We start from the raw sequence: 26,835 nt of genomic DNA, 5'->3' as shown, positions 1-26,835 counted from the left end.
GTTTTCAAAGCCAGGGCGAGGACTACTTGCTTAGCTTAAGGGTCATTTTGTATTCGTTCTCTTTTCCTCCCCAAATCTGTGGCTCACCTCTGTCCCTCCTACCCCAGCCTGGTACACACATGGATAATGTCAGTGTTTGTTATACAGAATTTGTCTTGGGCTTTCCTTATAGACCTTGTCAGCTGCCACTCATACAGAAGTCTGTAGACACGCTTGCTATGTGACTTGTGAGTGACTGTTTCTGTGTGTGCTCTTCCTTCACAGCTGAGCTTACATCTCTTAGAGAAACCCGGGGTTTCCAGATTCCTGATAGCTGAACCCTGGGATGTTACGTCAGAATGAACATTTTCACTATTTTTTTAGTTTTGTATATAATGCGAACGTTTACTTTCTTTCGAGATTGGCTTTTTATAAGTGAAGAATTAGGAGTCAAGATTTCTAAAAATAAAAAAACAAAAACAAAAAACAAAACAAAATCTTCTTATCCAGGAAAATATTTTTGCATTAAATCAACCATTGCATGAGTCTTAACCATTGCATAAGTCTTAATGATTATACTAATTAGTCTTATTTCATAGAAATGCTGTGCAGAATGTGCTGGAGGCTGCAGGTCTCCTGAGTCCTCACAGTAACTGTATCAGAAAGGCGCTGTGGTGGCCTTCCCCCTGCAGAAGAGAGAATGACATCATGGTAGGGTTAAATAGAACCCACTCAAGGTCACACAGCTGGGAAACATCATCCCAGGACTTGGGGACAGCCCAGTATACAAGAGCGCTTGTCCGGATGGCTCTCCTCTGTCCTCTGCCCTGCAATGCTGAGTCCTTGCATAATGTAAGGTCATCTGTGCCAGAGGCCACCTGCCCATTGTCTGTGTGCTACTGAGCAGATTAAAATAATACTATTGCTTGTTCATTTGTACAGCCCTTCAACTCAGAATGGTAACAAAATTGTATGACCCATGACAATTCCATGAAGTTCAATTTGTTGTGTCCATCGATAAAGTTTTATTGGCATACATGATGTTCACTTATGTTTTGTACTACGTGGGTAGCTGAATACTGTGACAGATGTGCACTTAGTGGGGTTGAGCTCTGTTACTGCCAGGCCCTTCACAGAAAAGGTTGGCCAGCCCCTGTTTTGCATTTGGGGTCAGTGCCAGTGTATTTTGGTATGCACAATTTCTGGAGGTCTGGACAAAACATGACATGTTTTGTTTAGATGCTTAGTTGTAGGTTTTTTATTTTAAATTTAATTTAATTTGTTATGTGAACATGCACAAATACCTTCCATATGAGTTCAGGGGACAATTCTCTGGGACTGTCTTTCTCTTGATGCCTTGTGGATGCAGGGATAGAGCTTAGGTTTGAGGAGCATGTTTGCCCAGAAGCATCTCTACCTTTTTTTTTTGACTTTTTGAGGCAGAGTCTCATGCAGAGGCTTAGACTGGTCTTGAACTCAGGGCAAACCTTCTGCCTTAGCCTCCTAAATGGTAGGATTATGGATATGAGCCACACTGCTCACGTGTGTGCTTTTCTGAAAGATCTAATTTGCCTAATCTGATTCCTCTGGTGACCCAGGAAGGGCTTAGGTCTGGAACATGTTTGTTTCCCCTTGTAGTTTAGGCAGCTTGGAGCTCCCAAAGTCACTTTGGCTAGTGCTGCACTTGACCTCACACCTACATTGTTCCAATGCCAACGTTACCATGAAGAAAGATTCCCACAGCGTATGCCTGCTTGCGTGAGGCTTACAGGCTGTTTGGGGCTTTGCTGGTACTTCTTGAGTTCCTCACGACTCATGCCGTCTCCTCTGCTTCATTTTGCAGGAGTCTGTTTTTCCTGTCTGTTTTCTTTTTACTTTTTCCCTGTGCTCAAAAGTGATTCTAAGGGGTGGCATCTGTGTGTGTCTTTTCTCTCCGCCATGACTGTGTATTTTAACTTTTGTGCTGTGTTCCAAGGCTCATCATAGCCCCTAGAAAAGAAAACGACCAGTTTTAGTCTCAGTTGACCTGAGTCAGTTTGTAGAAGAGCAATGGAAGGTTCTGGTTTCTGTTGGTACAGGTGTAGACTGTGTGGGTTCCATAGGCTTTCCAGAAATCCCATGCTGAAACTGTGTGAATCAGTTTGCACCCTTACCAGTTTTCAGGCATACATACTCAAAGAAATGAGGTACATTTATCTCCTCGAAGAAGTTAAATGGAGGGTGTATTTGGGAGTGGAATCAACTAATATTAGTTTAAGTGAGAAATTCCTTAGTGCTTGTCATAAAAAATAAAGTGTGTTTAATACTGAAAGACCAGTATAGACTCTGTGTGTGTGTGTGTGTGTGTGTGTGTGTGTGTGTAGTATATCTACATGCTCATGTACGAGCACACGTATGGAAGTCAGGGGTTGATGTTGGCATCTTGCTCAATGGCTGTAAAACTATTTTTATTTTGTGTAAGAGGGTTTTGCTTGCATGCCTTCATGTGCATCACTTGTGTGCCATCCTGTGGAGGCCAGAGGAGGGCATGGGAATCCTGGAGCTGGAGTTAGAGTTGGTTGTGAGCTCCCAAGCAGATGCTGTGGACCAATAGGATAGGTAAGTGCTCCTAACCACTGAGCTGGGTCTCCCCCTCTACCCATCCTCCACTGTATCATTACCTTTCTGTTGCTGTCATGAAATCCCATGATGAAGGCAACCCAAGGGTGAGTTTATTTCAACTTACAACTTCAGGAGGTGAGTCCATGATGGCAGAGCAGAGATGTGGCAGCTGAGTTCACATCTTTAAACCTTAAGCAGGAAGTAGAGCGAGTAAACGGAAATGGGGAGACTCTTTAAACTCTCAAAGCTTGCAAGGTTGGACCTCCTAAACCTCCCCAAAACAAAACCACCAACCGAGGACCACTTATTCAAGAACATGAGGCTATGGGGGATATTTTCATTCAAACTACCACATTGACTTTGGTTTTTGAGAGAGGGTCTCATCGTGCCCAGAGCACTGGGTTACAGATGTGTGCCCAGCTGTTAGCATCTTCACTCAGCTCCTCACGCTTGTGTGACAGTCACTTTACTGACTGAGTCACCTCTCCAGCCCAGAGCATAGATGTTTAAGAATCAACTGTTATTGGATTTATTTAATATCTCTCCCAGAAAAAAGATCTCATGATCTTGGTCACATAAGGCCTAGTTTGTGATACAGAGGTTTTCTTTGATAAGACTCCTGATTTGCTCACTTAGGACTCTTTGGGGACATTGTAGGTGGTGAGGGCAGCTGGGTAGGAGGCAGTGAGGTAGGTGATTGAGTGTCAAGAAGTGAGCACAGAGTAAGCACACTGGTGGAATGGACTTAGTTTCTCAGCTCTTCTCCACCCTCTGACTGGATAGCATTTTACATTGCACACTTGAGAATCTTTGCTTAAATTATGGTTTAAAGGCTAGGTGCATTTTTTTCAGACCCCTTCGAAGGGTTGAGGGGGATGCAGGTGTGACATCAAGGAGGACATCCTGCTATTTCCTCCCTGCTCTTCCCTGGAGGTGTGGTGACTCTCCTGTGGTATAGAGCTGAGCTGTGTCTATGGTGTTATTGGTTTGAGTTTCACAGTAAATAGACTTTGAACCAAGGAGTTGTGTGGAGTAGGGTTTTGTTTGTTTGTTTGTTTGTTTGTTTGTTTTTATTATTTTCAGAGGTGACCTCAGACCAGAAGGCAAGTAGGGAAGAGAGTCAGGGGAGAGGAGGAGCACACGTATGCCCTGTTTAGTTACCTCTCATGGTGACTGGCACCATTCCCTAGAGGGAACAGGGCTAGACAGCTGAGACCCTGAGAGGGTGACAGGCAGGTAGAAGCTGGTCATGGATCTTCCAACTGCCCTAACTGTCGTTGCTGAGTTATGATACTAACAGCCATGGCATGTGGGCTAAAGCTGTTGCTTTGGTTTGGAAGGAAAAGGCTTGAAGGCTGAGAGTGGTCGGTGTTGGCAATAAATGGTCCCAAGCTTGCAGGAGCAGGTGCCAGGATGTTGGTACCATCAGCTTCCCTCAGCTAAGGGAAGCACCATGGTCACCTCTCTGCTCTGTGACCTCGGGCACACTGGTGTACATGCTTATCCTCATTTTCAAAATGGAGACAGTAAGTACCTCCTCTATATGTGCCTAGTATGGGTTCATTGTGTTAGTGTGTAAATGAGGTACTTGATGGAGTGCCTGCTCTGTACTATCACTAAATCTGAATTTATATTATATAATTGCCAATGTAATCACCAAAGTTAAGTGTTGCAAACTGTATCAAAATAGCAAGAGGGATGTGTTTGAGTTTAAAAGATGAAAATTAATTTTTTAGTTATTTCTTTGGGCAGGAAATTATTTTCCAAGTTATTTTTATTTATGTATTCAAAACTGTCATGTATATCATTAAACTACTATAACAGAAAATAAATTTTTAATTTTTAATTGACACATTTGTGCACATAAATGAGGTTCTTTGATGCTTTCATTATGTACCCACTGGGTAGGGATCAGCTCAGGTAATGAACATACACATCCATCATCTTATTCTTTCATCATTTCTTCGAGGTGAACTCATTCAAATTCCTGTCTTCTAAATTTTCGAGATAAAGCATTGGTACTAATTATATTCACCCCGTGGGCCACAGAACACCAAACCATATTCTTTCTATTAACTTTGCATCCATTGATCCGCTGCTGCCCAGCCCCTCTCTGCCAAGTGTCTGGTAACTATTATTCTATTCTCCAAGCATGAGATAAATGACCCATCTCACAGGTGACGTAATACAGCGTTTGTCTTCTGTGCCTGGCTTCTTTCTCTTGACACGATGTCCTTGAGAGCCACGCATGTTGGTCACAAATGACAGCATTTCTTGCCTCTTAGGGTGGCATAGTATTCCATGGGGTGTTGGTACCACAATTTCTTTCTCCATTCTTCTCTGGCTGGACACAGCCTGATTCCCTATTCTGGCCCTTGTGAACAGAGTTTAGTAAATATAGGCATTCTGTTGGCTCATAGACATGCTGATTTCATTTCCTTTGGGTAGGTACCAGCAGTGGGCTGCTGGATGTGCCCTGCAGGAACCTCACACTGTTCTCCACAGTGGCTGAACTATTCCATTCCCACCAAAGGCCTGTAAGAGTCTCTCTCTCTCCACATCTCTGCCTGCCAGCATTTACTTTTTATCTTTTTGAAAATCCCCTTTAATCCTTTTACCCTTAAGCTATTATTTTATGTTTTTGTCCCTTTGAAGTCTGTTGATATAAATTCATGTTTCTGCATTGACAAGTAGTGACAAATTTCACTTTTGTTGCAAAGAAGGTGGAGACCCTGCATCTGACTGCTGTGTGGGCTTTATGGCTCCCAACTCTCACACTAAAGATACTACTCTCTCCACTTTGAAGATGGGGAAACCGAGGCACGTAGACTTTGTGTAGCTTCTTAAAAACGACACAGTTGGCACACTGAGGGTTCCACATGGACAGGGGTGGTGGCTGAGCTCGGACCTCTCTGCTGGTGTCTCTCACTGTGGCTGAGATGGCTTTAGCTTTAGGAATAAGTTGATCGCAGCAGGTGACTTTGGGAGCTCGGTGTTTAATACAGGTTGCTTCAGAAATGGCTTTGTTCATTTGTATTTGGCTTGAGTTACATTAAGGCAGAAGAAGCTCTCAAGAACTGAGATTTCAGGTTGGCAGGGGAGTAACGCAGTGTTTCTAGTCCTGGTTCTCAGAGAACACGCCTGTCCCTTTGTTAGGTCTGGTGGGGATACCCAAATAATGGGGTGCAGACCACCGAAGTCTAAAAACCAGAAGCAAACTTAATTTTTAGCTTACCAGTTAACTGACCCAGCCAGAGTTTGGGCTTCTGAGACTATGGCAATGGGGGTGGGTTTCAAGCCCCTTTTTATAGTAAAAAGTAAGCATCAGACATGGAATACATGCTCGGAGTCACATAGAAACAACTACTAAAAGTTAACTTTGGTCCACGGCAGTTGTTGGCTATAAGGGGCGGAGGGTTATCGTTAAAAGTTAACCCCTGGCTGTTGACAGAGGAGCTGGCTGGCAAGCAGAGGGCCATTGTTAGCAGTTAACCTTTAGTTGTTGACAGAGCTGAAGACTGTCAGCTCTCATTTCTTCAGGTTTATAATTTCATTTTTATATTTCTATTCCTGGACCCTTCACCTTTAGATGGCTGTCCCAGTATTGTGTGACGGCCTTTAGAGACAAAAGGGCTGATCTGTTGGTTTTTTTTTTTTTTTTTTTTTTTTGTTGTTGTTGTTGTTTAGAGACAAGGTTTCTCTGTGTAGCCCTGGCTATCCTGGGACTCACTTTGTGGAACTAACAGAGATCTGCCTGCCTCTTCCTCCCAAGTGCTTAAAGGCTTAAACAAACAAACAAACAAACAAAAAACCCTCTGGTTTTGTGATTTTGGTTGCATTTAAAGGAATCTGGAATCTGGTTTTGACATTTCCTCTCACAGAACAATCTTGGGTTTCCTATTTTCCTACTGGAGACAGTGTTCTTGAGAGGAAAAATACTGTGAAAAGCCAGCAGAGTGGTGTTCCTTCCTGTTGGGGGAGTAGTCTATTGACTAAGTTCCCAACTTTTTACCCCCCACCCCAAAGATTATTCATATTATGTCCTCACTTGTTCCCATTTCCTTGGCAACCCTGGGTATTATCACTCTTTTTAAGTCTATGCTGTGGTTGAAGGTTGAAAAACACATCCGATTTGTGTACGTTGACGTCACCTAGGCACCGCCAGCCCAAACAACAAGCAAAGTGAGGTTGTATACAGAGAATGAATCTGTTGGGCAGTAGATACTGCAGTGTAAAAATGTGCTAGTGAACTGTGCACTTGAGGAGGCAAGTGAGTCAAGAAGCTGTTTGGAAACAACTCTCATTGGTTACAAGGATCGGCAATAAACGTGACGTCAGCTGAGGTTGGCCAGGCTGTTGCTCAGCAGATGGATGTTCTTGAAGCACCCTGTGTGCCCAGCTGCAGTGGCGTTGGTGTCAGGGCTGTGGCTCTGGCAGGCTGCCCTGTGATAGCCCTCCCTGTAAGGCACATGTGCCCGAGACCCCCTCCTTTGGAGTCTCTGTTGTTTGCTAAGATTTGATGCCACAAATCTGCTTTGGTCGTGCAGCTTTCCTGGTGCAGACCATATACGTTTCTTTTTGTGCATGTCTTTGGATATTTTCCATTTCTTGAATTTGATTGTCATTAAAATATTTTAAATGACTATTCTTTTATTTTATGTTTATGGGTGTTTTGTCTGCATGTATGACTGTGCACCATGTACATGCCTCATGCCCTTAGAGGCCAGAAGAGTGTGTTGAATCCCCTGGATCTGGAGTTACAGATGGTTGTGAGCTGCCATGTGGGTGCTGGGAGTCAAACCTGGGTCCTTTGAAAGAGCAGCCAGTGCTCTCCTCTCAACTGCTGAGTCATCTCTCCAGCCTCCAGTTGACATTTAATGACTCACCTTCATAAGTTTATCAACCCTTCATCCTTCAAATTGATTCATTGGTTGATGCTCTGTGGTCCGTAGCCTATTTCTGTATTGTGTGGATTCCTGTTGGTAGATGTTATTACAACAGTGCTCTTAGCTACTGACCTGTCTCTCTGGCCATTTGTTTGTTTGAAATAACTGTATAACTGTATAGATCCACCTGTCTCCCTGACTGGGCCTGCCTTGAACTCACAGAGATCCCTCCGCCTCTGCCTTTTGAGTGCTAGGATTTAGTGTATGTGCCACCATAAGTGGCCCAAGCTTGTTGTTTTTCCTCCTTAATGTTGTCTTGTTTTTAATCTAAACAATTATGCTCTTCTCTGGATAGAGTTCTTGACCTCAGTTTGGTCCCTGTCCAGAAGTACAATGTTATGGTGAAGCCACCCTGCAACTCAGAGAGTAACTGGAGGTCTTTCTTATTCCCTTCTTGCTTTCTGTGTGTCCGCTTCCCTGGCACACATTCTTTGGCCTGGTGGAGTGCCTCTCTTACTTGAATACACTAACTTTATTTCAGTGCCAGCTGGTTTTCTGGCCTTCGCTCTGAGGAAAACGATCTTTGCGACTTTCCTCTCTGCCCCGTCAGCCTGGATGCCAGGGAAGGCAGAGGCTTGAACTGATGGGTTAGCTTTCTCAAAGGAGGGCTCCTGGTGCCCTGGGGGAGCGGGAGGGCATTGCTCTTGACTAGTGTTGCCCAAGGCTGCTTCTGTGAAGATGGGCACACTCTGGCGGCTGGGCTTCCTCGTGTGATAGCCTGTCTTAGTCAGTTTCTGTTGCTGAGAAGAGACACTGTGACCAAGGTAACTCTTTGAAGACAAAGTGTTTGACTGGGGACTTGCATGCTGTTTCAGAGGCTTAGTCCATTATCATCATGATGGAGAGCATGGTAGCACGTAGGCAGGTGCTGGAGCAGTAGCTAAGAGCTGTATCCTGTTCTGTAGGCCCAGGGAGAGGACAGGGCCTGGTGTGAGCTTTTGAACCCTTCCTCCAACAAGGCCACACCTCCTAATCCTTCTCAAGTAGTGCCACTCCCTGATGACTAAGCATTCAAATATATGATCCATTCTTATTCAACCCCCCACATGTCCACTCACTATCCATAGCTATTCTGGGTCTTTGAAAATGTGGCTAGTGCAGCTGAGATCATGGAGCCTGCATAGGTCTGTGCTAGGTCCTTAGGATATATGTTATGGTTGTTAGTTTGGTGTTTTTGTGGGACTTGCAGCAGAAGGGGTGTCTCTGACTCTCTCGTCTGCTCTTGGGACCCTTTTTCCTCCTACTGGGTTGTTTCATCCTGCCTTGATATGGGGGTGGGGGACTGTGCCCAGTCTTATTGTAATTTGTTATGCAGTGTTCTGTTGAACACTGGCCTCCTTGGGAGGCCTGCCCTTTTCTGAAAGGAAACAGAGGAGTGGTGGATCTAGGGGAGAGGGAAGATGGAGGGGCGTAGCTAGGAGGAGTGGAGGGAGGAGAAACTGAGGTTGGGATGTATTGAAGACAAAAAATAAATTTAAAAAATTTTAAAAGTCTTTTTGGGGAGGAACTGGGAGGAGAGGAGAGAGAGGAAACTTTGGTTGGGATATAAAAACAAACAAACAAAAAAGGTAAAATGACCACTTGTGGCCACTGGCTGTACCAGGTCACAGTCACTGGGAGTTCAGGGGTCATATGCACTTTGTTTACTACTGTGTTCCCATCCCCAGTGCCTGACACCTTGTAGGCATTAATATCTGTGGAAGCAGAGGGAGGCAGAGGGGAGCAGAAGGGGGCAAAGGGATGTGGGGGGGGCAGAGAGGAGCAGAGGGGGTCAGAGGGATGCAGAGGGAGGCAGAGGGATGCAGAGGGGAGCAGAGGAAGGCAGAGGGGGGCAGAGGGGGCCAGAGGGAGGCAGAGGGAGGCAGAGGGGGCCAGAGGGAGGCAGAGGGAGGCAGAGGGGGCCAGAGGGAGGCAGAGGGGGAAGTATCTGGCAAGGACTTCCCACACTGCTGGGCCTTGGGTTCATTTTTTTGGTGTCTGCTCTGAGTTTGAGCAGGCATCTGGTCCCCCTCTGGACCTACCTCAGTGGAATTTGTCAGGGTGTCTGTGGGATGCACACACCCACTCTCTCAGCTTTCTTATGTATTACCTGACTCTGCACCATTCTGACCAGTGACATCTATCTGTCCCTTAGGAATTCTTGCCTGCCCTGTCTCTTCTAGAACTTCTTCAGAGCTGCTGCCAAGCAGTTGTGAGCTGCCCCATTTTCAAAGCTGATCTAGATATTCTAATTTATAGCCACCTGGTCAACACGAGGGGAGTGTTGGCACTGGGCAGGGAAACAGGACTCAGAATTTTGAAAAGAACCCACTGTCACACTGCATCCCTTTAAAAGGTTTAGGAGATCTGAAATCAAAAACTCCATGTCCCCCAAGTCTTTGCTCCTGACTCCTCCTTTCAGCATTGTGAACTCACCTCTCATTCCCTTTCTGCCTAATCTCCATCTACGCAGGCTGGTGGCGTAATGATTCCCCCGTAGTTGGCCTTATTCTCAGTGCGGAGCTATGGTGGAGATGGTCCTTTATCTTGGGCTGGTTTGGATGATCCTTGTCTATTTTCTATTGAAGAAACTTAACCATGGATATTGTCAGTGTAACTGTCTTCCTGCCCTCCCCTGCCATGCCCCCCTGCCCTCCCCTCCCCGCCTTCCACCCTGACTTTTCTCCCCGTCTCCCCGTTATCAGCTGCTTTTGTTGGATCACAGTTAACTCTGTTTCTAATTTGAGTAATGGATCCTTATTAGTTTTTCAAATCTTTAATAAATATTTATGAAATTTGCTGAAATCAAGAAAAGAAATAACTTTTTCAGTCTCTCGGATACATAATCTCGAATTTCCTTTTTTGCTTTTAGGGTTTGTGGTTGGTTGCTTGTGCTCCTGGTAACCCTTTTCCTCCAACATGGCCGTTTAACCTGGTGTCACTGAACTTACGCTTTAGTAAGCAGTGCTGATGATTTCCCCTCCTCTCTCTGTATAACCCTCCTGTAAATCATCCTTACCTTTCCATTAAAAAGCTTTGCTTTTCGAGTTGATTTTTCTTCTCTGACACAAAGCCCGCTTTCAAGTGTGGGTTTCTTGAAGGCTCTGCCGCATTTTCTGAGACTCCACACATCTGAAACGTCCCTTCAGTTGCCTTATTCATGAATGACAAATGTATCTGATTATAGTAGCTCCTGCCACACTGCCTTCTGAGAACTTTATGGTGTGATGCAGGACTTGAACCCAAGGCCACATGCGTGCTAGGCAAATGCTCTACCACTGTCCTCTTCTGACATCTCTTTTTTGTGACAAAATATTGAAATACTGAGGTCATTCTTGCTTTCTTCTTCTTTCAAATATCCTCTCTCTCTGTATCTGCCTGTCTCCCCTCCCCTGTATCCCCCTCTCCCTCTGTATCTCTCTCTGTTTCAAAACCTCCCTCTGATTTTTTTGTTTTGTTTTTAGGTCTCACTTTGCAACCAAAGCTGGCCTTGAGTTCTTCATCCCCCTGCCTCAGTCTTCCAAGGTTGATATTGCTGTGGTGGGCCACCGTACCTGGTGTCTTCCTCCTTTGATTTCTCATGTGATGCCTTCCTTATTTATTCTTGGCATAAAATATGTCACCAGAATATATCTAATTGAATTTCTCTCATTCATTTTGCTAATATATGCTGAGCCATGCCAAACTGCTCTGTTTTCATCTGAGGAAGTTTTTGCACCAAGAGCTGTTTATTGTCTGTCCTGTGTATCTTTCTTGAGGGTCCAGAAGTGACATTTGTCCTTCACATCTTCATCTGTTAACTTAGTTGCCACAAAAGCTTTGGGAAAGAGTATAGGTCATAGGGAAAAAAAAATCACTGTAGATGTAACCAACCTTCTTATTAAATAAGAAACACAGAACCAATGCAAAGAAGAAAGCCAAGAGGTCAGAGCTAAGAGCTAAAACCTTACCCTTCCTCCTGCAGTGGTCCTACCTCTCTGAACTCACTACCCCTGTGTTAATGTCTTTATATAGTGTTCCTGTTCTGCCTTCTCATTGGTTGTAAACCCAACCACATGACCGCCTCGTCACGGCCTGTCTGTATAGGCCTCCAGGTTTTCCTTGCTTGGTATTGAGATTAAAGGCATGTGTGTCCAATAATGGCTGTATCCCTGAACACACAGAGACTTACCCAGCTCTGCATACCAAGTGCTGGGATTACAAGTGTACGCCACCACTGCCCTGCTTTCCTATGGCTTGCTAATAGCTCTGACCCCCGGGCAAATTTATTTATTAACATACAAATAACATTTTAATACAAATAAAATATCACCATATTTCCCCTTTTCTATTTTAATAAAAAGGAAAAAAGAAAAAGCTTATAACTAACATAAGAAAAACTATATACAAAAGTACAATAACTATATACAATATATACAAGTGATAAATACCTAAACAATGTCTAGTTCATTTGTATTTGACAAATTCAGAGAAAATAATTCCATTATTTATTCTATTGTATCTAATTCACTTTCTATCCTAATTAATCGTCAACTATAACTAACTAATCTTCAACTCCCTCAGAGACCCAAGAAGGAAATAGTATTAGCTAACAAAAAAAATAAAAACAGGAAGTATATGCAAGCAACTTCCAAAAACTTGTGAGTTGACAGAAACAGCCAGCTGCCTGGACAATCATCTGAGGTTTCTCCGCAGTGTTGGGGCATCATCTTCAGCCTATAGGCTTAGCGTATCTGACAGACTCATTTGTGAAGTAGAATGTACACAAGGTCAACAGTTCAACCTCACATTGGGTGAGAGCAGTCTATATACCAGAAATGCCTGAATTCCACTAGTTTCATGTCATGATTCAGGATTTTAAATTCTGGAAATTGTTGATGTTTTTTTAATTCAGCTGTCCATTCTTCTTGGCTATGTGTGTATGTGGCTTCATTTCAGCATCCCGTTCTTCTCCACATCCCTCTATTAAATGCCATTCTTCTGTTGAGAGGTGTGAGCTTAATTACTCTTCAAGAATAACTGTTTCAGCTACCTCCCCATTGCACATCAGAAGCCATCGGCCCACTGCCTGTTCAGCTGCCTTCCAAGAAAAGGGCACTGTACCTTTCCCAGATTGCGAAGGCCACTTCAGGGATGGTGCTATATTGTCCTGGCCTCAGAAGATGCCTTTTGATAAAGCCATAACCACACTTGTTTTCACAAGAATCAGTAGTCCTTTGTTTCGTGTCCTGTCTGTCCTGTTTGTCAGCAGTTGATTCAAGGATACTTTGTTGTCCAGTGGCTAACTTTTGCTACAATGAAAGTTAACTCCAATTGCAGTTTTTTTCAATGCCCATATTTTCTCTGAAGTAGATTGGTACTGTCAGGAGCCGACATGTCTCATAGTCATAACAAAAAAGAAAAATTTTCTAAGTTATTAAAACATTTTAAATGCCATATTCTGTAGATCTCTGAAGGGTTTGAAGATAACCTGTCTATCTAAATTATATCTACTCAATCTTGAAAACATACCTAATATAACTACAAGTTCTATTATAATGTCTAACTACTAACTTTCATTTCTTTATATCCTAATAGTTGGTAATAACAACATTCAAGGATTAGAAAATTGCATTACATTGTTAAATGAATGGTACAATTAGAAATATACATATAGCATTTTCTAACATCAATTTCAATATATATAATTTGTATACAATATAAAACAATCCAATCCAATGTAAAGTATTTACATTTTTTTCTTTCTTTCTTTCTCTTTTTTTTAAAATAAGAACCTTAAATCTAATCTCCTTTGCTTAGCCCTTTTCCTCACCCTTTACAACAACTTGTAACCAACCCCCCTAATCAATGAAAATTATCCCAGACCCAAAACCCATTAAAAGACCTAAAAGACCAAAAAAACCAACCACCCCACACCACCTCTTTAGGAATGTGGGCGTCGTATTCTTGAAATTGCTTCCTGCTGGGTATGGGCGAAGTTATCTTTATCCTGAAAGAAAAATTTTAGGTTAATTGTCAAATTCTAGGAAAGGTAACTATATCCTTAGTTATCCAGTCTGTGTATAATGCCAAAGTTCAGGGTTTATCTCAAATCCTTGTTCAAGTAGTCTTTGAGACTGGATCATCTCAGCTAGCGCTCTCAAAATTGCTCTGAGCACTTTGTAGTTCAAAGCTGATCTGTAGATGATGTTTGTCAGCTTAGTGATGTTATTATTGTCCACGTGGAATTGTTGTTGTTGTGGGGCCCCATTTTCTTCCTGGAGACTTCAGTTGATGTTAGGCCTGACCGTGATTTCCTGCAAAAAACTGATAAGAGACTCGAACATAAAGACTATATATGCGGCTTTTTAGAATTAGTACTGTATATGACCATTTATATCTTAACAAAGTTTAAAATGTATATATATCTATATATATTAATCTTGTAAATTCTGGTATAAATTTCATACTTTAAGAAAAGTTTAAAGAATCAGAATAGAATCAAAGAGTTGAGATTAGTAATAGAATAGTCCCTTAATTAATTTGGCTTTTCTCCTGTCCCATAGCAGAAGATGGCTCTTTTCCTCTGGCATGATACAGGGAGTCTGTATTTTCCTTTTAACAACATGCTTGAGTTTAAAGAAGGAGCGAGCCATTCTCCAACTCCAAAGTCAGCTTTAAATTTTAATTGAACTGGGACTATTAGAAGTTAAATAGTGTTAAATCTTTAAAGAAAAGCAGAAACAAACATTTAGGAAGACATAAAATTTTTTAGATAACATACCCATATGCCATTTCACTCTGTTTCTTAGGATAGATGATTTGTCCCTTTTCTTCAGTTGTCTCATTTGTCCAGTGTTCTTCAGATTCCTTAACCTTCATTCTCCTAAAAGACAAAAACAAAAACCTTTCCCCAAGGTTTTTTGGGGATGTTCCTTTTTTGGCAAGTTATTATCTGATTAAATGAAAAGGCATATGTTACTGGTGTAAGTTAGTTTAAATTGGATGTTCATGATAGTTGATGAACTATCACCTCCTCTAATTAAGAGGTCTCTCTTGTTCAAATCGAACCTTTATCAATTTTGATGGTACCCACAGCTTATCTTCTCCTGTAGAAATAAAAGCAAAACCTCGTCCCCAATGTAATACATATCCTGGTTTCCATTCTGAGGTCAGCACATCCTTAAAGTATATAGGTTGATTTAATTCTGTAGTTTTTTCTATTATCCAATGTCTCTCTGCAGCTGTTGTTCCTTTCTCATTGGCATTGAGAAAATTCAAAGTTAATAGAGCATTATGTAGTCTATTTCTGGGGGTTTTTGTTACCCCTTTCTGTTTATTTAGCATATCCTTTAGAGTTCTGTTTGATGTCTATAACTGCTTGACCTGTAGGATTATGTGGTATACCTGTAATATGGTTTATATTATAATAAGCAAAAAACTGTTTCATTTTAACAGAGACATATGATGGAGCATTATCAGTTTTGATTTGTGCAGGTATACCCATAATGGCCATAACTTCTAGCAAATGAGTGATTACAGAATCAGCTTTTTCAGAACTCAAAGCAGTTGCCCATTGAAATCCTGAATAAGTATCAATAGTGTGGTGTACATATTTCAATTTTCCAAATTCTGCAAAGTGAAACACGTCCATCTGCCAGATTTCATTCCTCTGAGTACCCTTTGGGTTACATCCTGCTGGTAATGGCGTTTGATTGTAGAAGGAACAAGTAGGACATTTCTTTACTATTTCTTTGGCTTGTTGCCAAACCTTTACTATTTACATGATGTTTTTTATGAAATTCTGAGGCCTCCAGCACATTTCCTATCAATAATTTATCAATCTCATCATTGCCTTGTGCTAGAGGGCCTGGCAGACCAGTATGGGATCGGATGTGAGTTATATATAAAGGATGACTCCTTTTTCTGATTGTATCTTGTAATTGAATAAATAATGAAGTTAATTCTGAAGTATTGTGGATAAATTCTGCAGTCTCAATATGTAATACTACTCTTTCAGCATACTGAGAGTCAGTTACTACATTGAGAGATTCTGAAAAATCCATTAATACCAACAGAATAGCATACAATTCTGATTTTTGAACTGAATTATAAGGACTTTGAACCACTTTACTTAAATTTTCTGATTTGTAACCTGCCTTTCCTTGTTTGTTGGCATCTGTATAAAATGTACGAACTCCAGATATGGGTTTTTTCCTCACAATTCGAGGCAAGATCCAATCAGCTCTCTTTATAAGATCAATTCTATTGCTTTTGGGATATTTGCTGTTAATTTCTCCCAAAAAATTACTACAAGCTTTTTGCCAAGCTTCATTTTCTATCCATAATTTTTCAATATCCTCCTTAGTTAAAGGTACAACAATTTCTGCTGGGTCTATTCCTGCTAACTGACGAAGTCTCAATTTTCCTTTCCAAATCAAGTCAGAGATTTTTTCCACATAAGTTTTTAATTTTTTATTTGGTTTATTTGGTAAAAATATCCATTCTAATATAATATCTTCCCTTTGCATTAATATTCCTGTTGGAGAATGCCTAGAAGGTAAAATAACCAAAATGCAATCCAGCTTTGGATCAATACGATCTACGTGCCCTTCATGTACTTTCTTTTCTACCAAGGCCAATTCTTTCTCAGCTTCAGGTGATAATTCTCTTAGACTGTTCAAGTCCTTATCACCTTCTAAGGTTTTAAACAAATTATTCAGTTCATCATTTTTTTACCCCAACAATAGTTCTTAGATGAGAAATGTCTCCAAATAATCTTTGAAAGTCATTAAGAGTCTGTAGTCTATCTCTCCTAATTTGCACCTTTTGAGGTCTAATTTTTTGAAGTTCTATTTTATATCCTAAATAATTAATAGAATCTCCTCTTTGTATCTTTTCAGGAGCAATAGGACATTTGTCCTTCACATCTTCATCTGTTAACTTAGTTGCCACAAAAGCTTTGGGAAAGAGTATAGGTCATAGGGAAAAAAATCACCTTCATTATTATTTTGTTTTTAAGTCATTTTTTACTCATTTTAGAGGTATATTTCTTTCTTTCCATTGATTCTAGTTTTAGTGGTGTGCAGTCTGGAATTTACTTTTTACTGCCTACCCAGTGGATTTTTTTTCCAGCACTGGAGCTTGAAACCTAGAACTTCCTGTACCAGAGATAAGAACTCTACCACTGAGCTACAGTCCTAGTTTTTTATAAATTATTTTTTCTTCATCTTTTTAAATGAAAAAATTCAAATATATAGAAAAGGAGAAGCAGGTGTTAGCATTCTGCCGTCTTCGCGCCAGACATTTTTGGAGCAAGGCGGGAAGCCTTGAGACAGGGTTTCTCTATGTAGCCATGGTTGTCCTGGAACTTGCTCTGTAGACTAGGCTGGCCTTGGACTCATAAAGATTCTCCTGCCTCTGCTTCTGGAGTACTGGAATTAAAGATGTGGGCTACCACGCCTGGTGCTCCTGACATTAAGAGAGACTTCATTCATGCCATCCCCAAGTATTTCAACATGTCCCTCTGAGAAATCATAGCTTTTGCACTGTTTAATGGTGCTTCTAATGCCACATCTAAAAGTGACTCCGTGTCCTTCAGTAGCTAGCTGTTTTCAAATTTCCACTATCCTCCCCATGTCTCTTTGAATGAGCAAGCTTTTTGATGAACTATCACCTCTCCTAATCAAGAGGTCTTTCTTGTTCAAATTTAACTAATCTTGATCAATCTTGATGGTATCGATAGCTTTTCTTCTCCTGTGGAAACAAAAGCAAAACCTCTTCCCCAATGTAATACATATTCTGATTTCCATTCTGAGGTCAACACATCTTTGATTTGATGATTTGATTCATCAGTTGTTTTCTGTTATCCAAATATCTCTCTGCAGCTGTTGTTCCTTTCTCATTAGCATTTAAAAGTTTAAAGATAGCTGGGTGGTGGTGGCACACGCCTTTAACCCCAGCACTCAGGAGGCAGAGGCAGGTGGATCTCTGTGAATTCGAGGCCAGCCTGGTCAACAGAGTGAGATCCAGGATAGGCACCAAAACTACACAAAGAAACCCTGTCTCAAAAAACCAAAAAGAAAAAAAAGTTTAAAGATAATAAAGCATTGTGCAGTCTATCTATGGGGGTGTCTATTACCCCTTTCTGTTTATTAAGCATATTTTTAAAAGTGTGATTAGATCTTTCTATAACTGCTTGTCCTGTAGGATTGTGTGGTATACCTGTAATATGCTTTATGTTTTAATATGAAAAAAACTGTTTCATTTTTACTAGAGACATATGCTGGAGCATTGTCGGTTTTAATTTGTACATATATTCCCATGATGGCTATAACTTCTAATAAATGTGTAATTACAGAATCAGCCTTTTCAGAACTTAAAGAAATTGCCCATTGAAATCCTGAATATGTCTCTATGGTATGGTGTATATATTTTAATTTTCAAACACTGCAAAAATGAAGCACATCTATTTGCCAAATTTCACTTCTTTGAGTGCCTTTTGGGTTACTTCCTTTGGGTAATGGATTTGATTATACAAAGAACAAGTAAGATATTTCCTTATAATTTCTTTGACTTGTTGCCAAGTGATAGCAAAATCTTTCTTCAAAGATTTTGTTTAACTGGTGCTTGCTATGAAATTCTGAAGCTTCTAGCACATTTCCTACTAATAGCTAATCAATTTCATCCTTACTTTGTACTAGAGGACCTAGTAGACCTGTATGGGATCTGATATGTATTATATACAAAGGATGATTTCTATTTCTGGTTACTCATTATAAATAACAAAGTTAATTCTGAATCATCTGGAATAAGTTCAGCAGATTCAATGTAAAACAACTCTTTCTGCATATTGAGAGTCAGTAACTATATTAAGAAGTTCTGGAAAAATCTAATAATATCATGAGAATTGCATATAATTCCGATTTCTGGACTGATTCATAAAGGCTTTGAGCCACTCTATTCAATTTTCCTGACTTATAATCTACCTTTCCTGATTTATTTGCATCAGTATAGAATGTAGGGGCTCCAGAAATTGGTATTCCCTTTATTATATGAGGGAGAATCCAATTAGTTTGTTTTATAAACTGAAGTTTCTTGCTTTGGGGATATTTGTTCCTAAACTCTTCCAAAAAAATTACTGCAAGCTCTTTGCCAGTGTTCATTTTCTGCCCATAATGAGGAAATTTCTCCATTAGTAAGAGGCACCACAGTTTCTGCTGGGTTTATTTCTGCTAATTGACGGAGTCTCAATTTTCCTTCGGAATCAATTCAGAAACCTTTTCTACATAGGTCTTTAATTATCTACTCTGTTTATGTGGTTAAAAAATATCCATTCTATGATATTATCTTCTCTCTGCATAAGAATTCCTGTAGAAGAATGAGTAGAAGGTAAAATAACCAGAATTCAATCACGTTCTGTATCTAAATGATCCACATGTTGCATCCTGTAATTTCTTTTATAGAAGAGCCAATTCTCTTTCAACCTCAGCTGATAGTTTTCTTGTACTGTAAGTCCTTATTGCCTTGTAAGTTTTGAAACAAATTACTTAGTTCTTGAGTTGTCAATCCAGTTGTGAGCCAATTACTATCTCCCAACAATTTTTGAAAACTATTAAATGTTCATAATTGATCTTTTCTGATTTGTATTTTTGTGGTAGCATTTTTTGTAAACCTATCATATATCCTAAATAATTAATAGAATCTCTTCTTTGTGTTTTTTGGGAGCAATTTGTAATCCACAACAAGGCAAAATTCTCTTTACCTCATCAAACATTTTTTTCTAAAGTATCTGTGTCTGAATCAACCAATAAAATATCATCCATATAATGGTAAATTATAGATTGAGGAAATTGTTTACAAATTAGTTCTAATGGCTGTTGTACAAAAATATTGACATAAGGTGCAGCTGTTTAACATTCCTTGTGGAAGAATTTTCCATTGGTACCTTTTAACAGTCTGGGAATTATTATAAGTAGGCATTGTGAAGGCAATTTTTTCTCTATCCTGTTCTTGTAAAGGTATAGTAAAAAAGCAATCTTTTAAAACAATCATTATAAGAAACCATCCCTTAGGTAATAAAGAAGGCAATGGAATTCCAGACTGTAAAGAGCCCATTGGCTAAATCACCTCATTTATGGCTCTTAAATCTGTTAACATTCTTCATTTTCCAGATTTCTTTTTAATAGCAAATATAGGAGAATTCCAAGGACTGGTTGATTCTTCAATATGTTGAGCATCTAATTGCTCCTGTATCAGCTCTTCTAGTGCCTGTAATTTTTCTGATGTCAAAGGCCATTGTTACACCCAGGCAGATTTTAATCATTTTAAAGGCAGAGCTGTTGGTACTTTTGAAAGATCAATAGCTGTTATGCCTTGCTTATGTACAATCTGAACATTTGGTGGCTGTCCTTGATAATACCTTTTAATATTTTTCTCAGAAGCACATGTTAATTTGTGGTTTGTTTCTGAGATTGGAGGAATGTTAATCCGTTTTTCATTACTGCAACAAATCACGTCCCCATAAATTCATTGCTATGTTAGCCACATATGGCTTTAATTTTCCTGTCTGTCTTTCTGGCTCTATACATTTGACCCATCTTGCACTTTGTTTTACCTGAGATAAAGTTCCTATCCCTAGAAGCTAAACATTTGCCTTCTGAAGAGGCCAATCTGAATGCCAAGATTTTGGTGAAATTATTGTTATATCTGTACCTGTATCTACCAAACCCTCAATCATAATGCCACTTATTTGTATTTTTAGCTTTGGTCTTTGACAATTTATAGAAGTTTGACAAAATACTTGTTTAATGGTATCTCCTGAAAATTTTATCTACTGAAGCTGTTCTGTCATCCAGAGCAGTATGGTTTTAACAACAGGCATTAAATCTTTTAATTGCTCTGTGGAGGAGTTTCCCCAATGCTGACGGGGAATGATTGAACCAAATTTAACATTGGAGCCTATGAGAGGCCCCCTAAAGTATTTACCAATGGCAAGGAGTTACTTTGTCCCTTGTTGATCTTCATTCATTAGTCCAATGCCGGCCTTTGCCACACCTTCTGCATACTCAGAAGTTTGGGGACTTCTGTTTGGATTATCCTTAGAAAACCCATTGTTTCTAGGAATGCCTTGCCTAAAATCCCTTTTTAGATGACCTGGTTTACCACAATTAATACATCTAACCTTTTGATTTTTCTTATAATTTTTAGAAATTACTTCTCCTATCAAGTGTTATCATAAGTGTGAGATCCAAAGTCAGCTGTATTTCAGATCCATTCATCTAATGGTGCTGATCTTGCTTTTAAAGCCCTTAATCACTCTTTTGCATTCTGAATTAGCATTTTCAAAAGCCAAAGTTTAAACTATTTGTCTAACATCTGGATCTGATATCATTCTATTTACAGCTGAAGTCAATCTTCTTTTGGGCCTTGTATAATTTTAGTAAATGATTCAGTCCTCTTTCCTGATTCTTTAACTCTGTTCCAAGCATTCTAAGAAGCTTTGTGGAATAGAATCAAGATGTTATCATCAAACATAGACTGTCTTTGCAAATCAGTCCTCATGGAGAAGCTGGTCTTGGAAAATCTCATGACCTCTAGCCCTACCTTATTGTTCTATGACCCTCGATTCCTCTCTCCACCATGTTTTCCACTGTAACTGGGACAAGCTTCCAATACTGTTGTAACTAAATCTTTCCAGTCTTGTGGAATAATTCTGTTCTTAGTGGTCCATGAACTTAACACCTGTTTCACAAAGGATGAATGCATAACATATGAAGACTGCTTCCTTAAATCTCTTCAAATCTAACATTTTTACAGGATTCCAATTAACTTCTGTATAGCCTTGGGGGTACCTATCATCTGGTGGTTGATCTTGTATGGTAACTGGATAAATTAAGGTTGGTTTTCTAATCAACTTAGGGCACTCCCCTTCATAATGCAATGGTGTGGCAGGTTCTGCTCTAAACTCCTCTGTCCATGTCTGAGTATTTTTATTTTCATTAGTCTGTCTTTCTAAAGCTTGTATCTTATCAATAGTAAGTCCTTCTTGGACTTGTATCTTTTTTTTTTTTTTTTTTTTGGTTTTTCGAGACAGGGTTTCTCTGTGTAGCTTTGTGCCTCTCCTGGAACTCACTTGGTAGCCCAGGCTGGCCTCGAACTCACAGAGATCCGCCTGGCTCTGCCTCCCGAGTGCTGGGATTAAAGGCGTGCGCCACCACCGCCCAGCTTCGACTTGTATCTTATCAGCCAAATTTTTCTTATTTTCATTAGTTAGTCTTTCTAAGGCCTGTATCTTAGTAGTAAGTCTTTCTAAAGCTTGTATCTTATTAGTCAAATTATCATATTTGGCACAGTCAAACCACTTTTTAAAGAATAAAATATTAATTACCAAACTGATAGTAATTACAATTGACATTATATCAATCCCAGGTAAATAATTTATCCCCTTGTTTGAATTTTCCATTTTCAAACCATCCATAGAAGCACTATACAGGGTCCTAGTTCCCTGCATTATGATGTTTCCCATTCTTAACTTGGGAAAGATTTTTCTTTTTAATATTATTTAACTCTCTACTACAAGGCTTCCCAGGTATCTCACCAAACCCACTGACTTCTCAGTAGTTTGCCGGTGGTGTTGGCAGTGAACTCAAGCCCCTCAGGTGTGAGCCTGTTTTCTGGAGTCTGTCTGCTGTGAGTGCTCTTGCAAAAAGGCCCAAGGCAACTGTAGCAGAGCTGTCTGGCGTGACTCCTCTGTCTCTGTGGTCACACAGCACCAAATGTTGTTTTGACTTTGGCACAGTTGGTTATGCCTTAATCTATTGTTATCTCAGCCAGCAATTGGAACTCCTCAGTTACCGGCATGCTTCTCTAGCAGTGGTCAGGCCGCTCAGGCCAAAGCCTGGTGAGAATTCTGCTCCTGCGGGCAGGCACCAGCCCTGTCAATGCCACTCAAGGTAGCTTTAACTCAATCTCTATTGTTGTAGTTATGAATAAGACTCGAGATTCAAAGGCTGGAGTGAAAACCTGTGAGCTCAGAGAGGCTGAATGGCAGCTAGCTAACCTTCTCTCCTTGCTGGTGTCCACGGAAGACCTGTGCTTCCTTCCACTTTGCCAAACTGGAAAAACCTGCACTGTTCCACACCCACCCTACTACTTCCTGTGTCTCTCTATCTCTCCTGGATGTCCTCTGAGGCTCTATGATTACTTTCTGTCAACTAGTTGCTAATGCAGTCTCCTGACCCAGGGTTAATTTTATTTAATTAACACAATGCAAACTTGGGGTTCACAGTGTGATTGTATGTTCTCCAACATCCTTTACTTCCTTTTTCTTTTTGTTCTTCTGTTTACGCCACCTGATTATCTATTCCTTGGTTGATTCGGTTGTCTGTCCTTTTGGTTTGGGCTAATGCTGTCTTCATGTCTTTTTTTAGCATGTCCTTCCATGCCTTGCATATTTTAAAATTGACAGTGTTTTGATTTTCTCTGCAGTCTCCTTTGTTCTCCATTAGTGGTCTGATGTGTTTGCTTCTGTTTCTCACACTTGGCCTATTTTGGGGGGCCTCCCTCTTGTTTCTTGCTGTGGCCCCAGCACATGGGTGTGTGGGCATTTTCACTCTTCCCTGCAGCAAATCCATGTGCCGGAAGGACTTGGGGGGGTCTTACTCTTCAAGAAACTGGTTTTGTTCTTTCCTTCTCTGTCTCAGGCCTCTGATGGTTCCACTTACTCACGGACTGGGCTGGTGTAGATGTGGTACCCCGAGTGCTCACAGTGTTATCATTGACCCTGGCCCCAGCCCTCAAGTCTGGAGCTGGGAGCTGAGTGGTGGCACTCCCACAGGACAGCTCTGCTCTGTGGCATATCTCAGGGGCTGTTTGTGGTTGATAGCTTTTCCTTCTGTCCTCATTCATTTCTGAAAAGGGAGCAGGTGTGTGTTAGCTCTTTCTGAGTAGATGGGATCTGAAGTACCCTCAAAAGGCCTGTGTATCAAATCCTATGATGACACTGGGAAGTGGCCTGCTTGGGGGAAGGTAGGTCCTTGTGGAAACCCCAGTGCCTTTTTCCTACCACCATGGGTGCTTTCTCCTAATGAGCTTTCTCCTCTGTGTGCTGTGTGAGCCGGAAGGCCTTGCCACAGCCCTAAAAGGAGCAGCAACAGTGTGGACTGAAACCGCCACAGCTGTAGTCAAGGCAAACCTTTCCCCATTGTGAGCTGAACCTCTTCGGCATTGCATGGCAGTGCCGGACACACTTGCTTCCATGTGTAGGAAGACTGTACTGCTACCTCAGTTAGAGCCAGGCAGCTGCCTGCTGCCTTCTGGAGACCTGGATAACCACACAAATCCACAGCAGGATTGAGTTTGTTCTCTTCCACATGGCCCAGCTGTCACACATTTCCTGTTGCACTCCTAGGCCTCTGGAGTTTTGTAGGGTCAAAGGTCAACTCTGTTTCCAGGACCACTGTCCTCTCCTAATCCTGTTGTTACAACTGTATTCAGTTTTAAGGGCTCGCCATCTATCTCCCACTGCCGGGAGACTCATGCTAGCTTTTAACAAAGATCCTGGCTACTTTGGAAGTCACCATGCTGCTTACTAGGGTGGCTCTGGGGACCTCAGAGTCCTGCTGTGCTGAACATGTGCTGACCCAGCCTGGAGAGCAAAATGAAGGGCCTGGTCAGTGTGTAGCCAGCTGTCCCGTGGCTTAAGGAGTGCTTCCGTTTTGCCTGCATTCTACTCTTTACTGAAAAACGAAAACAAAATGTGAAATGTGTGTGTGTGTGTGTGTGTGTTGTGTGTGTTGTGTGTGTGTACACGCACGTGTGATCCTTAGGAATATTGTCTACTCCCTTTGAGACAAGGTCTTTTGTTGGCCTGGAGCTGACCCAAATAGGCTAGAATGGCCAGACAGACATCCCAGGATGTGTCTCCCCAGCACTGGATGAGAAGTGCCCCTCTACCCCTGCCTGTTTACATGGTTCCGGGGATGGAACTCAGGTCAGCCAACCTGAGTACTTTACCAGCCAACCCCTTTCCCTTTCCCTTCCTTTCTTCTTTCCTCCTTTTTTTTTTTTTTTTTTTTTTTTTTGTATTCACTCAGACTGGCCTAGAACTTGAGGCTATCCACCTGCCTCAACCTCTGGGATGCTGGGATAATAGGTATGAGCCACCAAGCCTGGTTTGCATTATCTAACAGGTAAATGTTGCTTCTTACATGGCTTCTAGAGCCTGTTCCTCACATGCGACTCATGTCAGGCTCCATCGTCTGTTTCCTAATTACTTCAGTATCTACCCACTAGTGAAGGTGCATGGTAAAGTCAAGGGAAGAGGGAAGAGCCATCTCGAATTCCCGTTGTCCTTGTGACAGCCGTCACCCCCTTCACCCCCCAACATGTCAATCAGTTTCCTTCGCCAGGGTGTTTACCGATTCCTCTGATGGGGTGAACTCCTCCCCACTAGTGAATACCACCCATCCTCAGACAGTGGGGGCGGTGGCGGCGGTGGGCATGGCAATCTTAGACAATCTTTAGTTTCCCACTGTTGTGTGATCTTGAGAAAGTCAACCGCCTCCCCGTCAGGATCCAGTGACATTTAAAGCATTGCGGCTAAATCGGTCTGTCCTTTCCAGCTGAACACAGGCAAGGGAGGTAGGCCTGCCTGGGAAGCAGACGCCTAGGTCAGTGTGTGGGTGCTGATGACCAGTGGGTGTGCTCAGAGGTAGACAGATGGACAGACAGCAGGGAACCACACCCTGCCTCTGTACCATTTTTTGAAAAATGTATTTAACCAGGCAGGGAGAAGGGGGGTCGTTGAGGACCAAATCACATGGGTGACTGAGGTCTGATAAGACCTTGGAGAAAGGCTAATACCTCATGTGGAAACCAACCTTAGGGATGGCCAATGAGGTGGAAGCCCTGGAGGGAGGAGCTTCATGCCTGGTCATGTGGGCGCTCTCCTCACAGGTTTAGATGCCTTTGTTCTGCTGTCTTGTTTTTATGGCAGTGATGCCCCCTCATGGAAGGCTTTCCACACTAACTTTCCCAGGTGGCTTCTGTGTCGCTCACTGGTAAGTGTGAGGGATAACAATTTGTTTTTCTCAGATCAACGTAGTGGGTAGAAACTGCTATTTGTGGAAATATCTACTCTGGGCATAAACAAAGAAGTAGGGGGTGGGGCAGTCTGAAGGCAAACAAGGAACGCATGCTCGCTTCCTATGATGTCACAATCTGCCTCACCTGTAACCTGGTCTAGCCTCACATAGCCCAGGACAAAAGCCACTCTTGGCTTTCTGTCTAGGTGGGACAGGCCCTAGAAACCTAGCAAGAGCAGTCTCCTTGGGAACTTAGACTAGCCGAGCTGGGTTGCATCTCATGGCTCCTTTGTGACTTAGTTCAGCTGGTCACTATTAGGAGGCAACTGCCAGTCACAGTGGTTCTGAACTCTTGAAGCCTGTGATGCTGGGGTGATGTTTGGAAATTGGCATCATGGAGATGAAGAGGGAGCCCTTCCCACCATGGCCAGCATAGGCCCCACATGGGCCCAGAAGGTCAGCAAGAATTTACTGAATGAGGGGTTGGACATGGTGGGGTTGGACGTGGTGGGCATTGTGTGGACTCCTAATGGAAGCAAGAGAGAAGTGTTGTTGTTTCTGCTCTTTGGTCTTTTGGGGGGTCCACCACCCAGCTCCCAAATAAATCACACACGGAGGTTTAGTCTTAATTATAACCACCCAGCCTTAGCTTGGCTTGTTTCTTGCCAGCTTTCCTTTACTTATGTTATCCCCGTCTACCTTTTGCCTCTGACGTTTCCCATTCTCTTCTGTAAATCTTACTCTTACTCCGTGGCTTGCTGTGTAGCTGGGTGGCTGGCTCCTTCCTCCTCCTCCCAGGTTTCTCCTATCTATTCTCTCTGCCTGCCAGCCCCACCTATCCTCCTCCTGCCTCGCTATTGGCCATTCAGCTCTTTATTAGCTCATCAGGTGTTTTAGACAGGCACAGTATCACAGCTTCACAGAGTTAAACAAATGCAACATAAACAAAAGTAACACACCTGGAAATAATATTCTACAATAAAGAAGGATCTTGGAAAGGGCAGCGAGCCTAACCAACTTTAAGGACGTCACCTCATGAGCCCCATAGGAAACATTGTTTAGATGGTGTCATTTGGGGGTTACTTTTATCATCCCGTCAAGAGCCCTTACCTATTGGCTGGGTGAGCACTGTCTGTGCATTGCCGTGGAGCAAGGCTGCTTTCTCCAGGGAGGCGCTCTGGATGGACTGAGAAAGCTGAGCCATCTGCTGCGGGCTCTGTTGGAGCTAAGTGTGAATATGTTCACACAGGCCAAACTCAGAGTCA

At 41.8% G+C, this 26,835-nt stretch overlaps 1 protein-coding gene and 1 long non-coding RNA gene across 5 annotated transcripts in view; one reads left to right on the top strand and one right to left on the bottom strand.

Moving 5' to 3' along the window:
* Sh3gl3 (SH3 domain containing GRB2 like 3, endophilin A3) overlaps positions 1–26,835 on the top strand; it is a 126,862-nt gene that overhangs the window by 13,147 nt on the left and 86,880 nt on the right. Inside the window, exon 1 of one of the 4 annotated variants that reach the window (XM_059272137.1) lies at positions 4,004–4,106. The exons of 2 other annotated variants lie outside the window; for them this stretch is intronic. In XM_059272137.1, the coding sequence (XP_059128120.1) occupies positions 4,077–4,106 (30 nt within the window). In that variant the 5' untranslated portion in view covers positions 4,004–4,076. Of the gene's footprint in view, positions 1–4,003; positions 4,107–25,738; positions 26,027–26,835 lie in introns of those variants that run through there. One more of the 4 variants, XM_059272111.1, reaches the window with a different exon arrangement.
* On the bottom strand, positions 912–3,835 carry LOC131917960 (uncharacterized). The gene is made up of 3 exons (XR_009380789.1): positions 3,742–3,835; positions 2,640–2,769; positions 912–1,968 (listed from the first exon to the last, which is right to left on the bottom strand). It is a non-coding gene; the product is annotated as an uncharacterized LOC131917960 (long non-coding RNA).

This window comes from Peromyscus eremicus, chromosome 1 (assembly GCF_949786415.1).
Source record: "Peromyscus eremicus chromosome 1, PerEre_H2_v1, whole genome shotgun sequence".
NCBI classification, from domain to species: domain Eukaryota; kingdom Metazoa; phylum Chordata; class Mammalia; order Rodentia; family Cricetidae; genus Peromyscus; species Peromyscus eremicus.
This window is presented reverse-complemented; position numbering and strand designations above follow the sequence as displayed.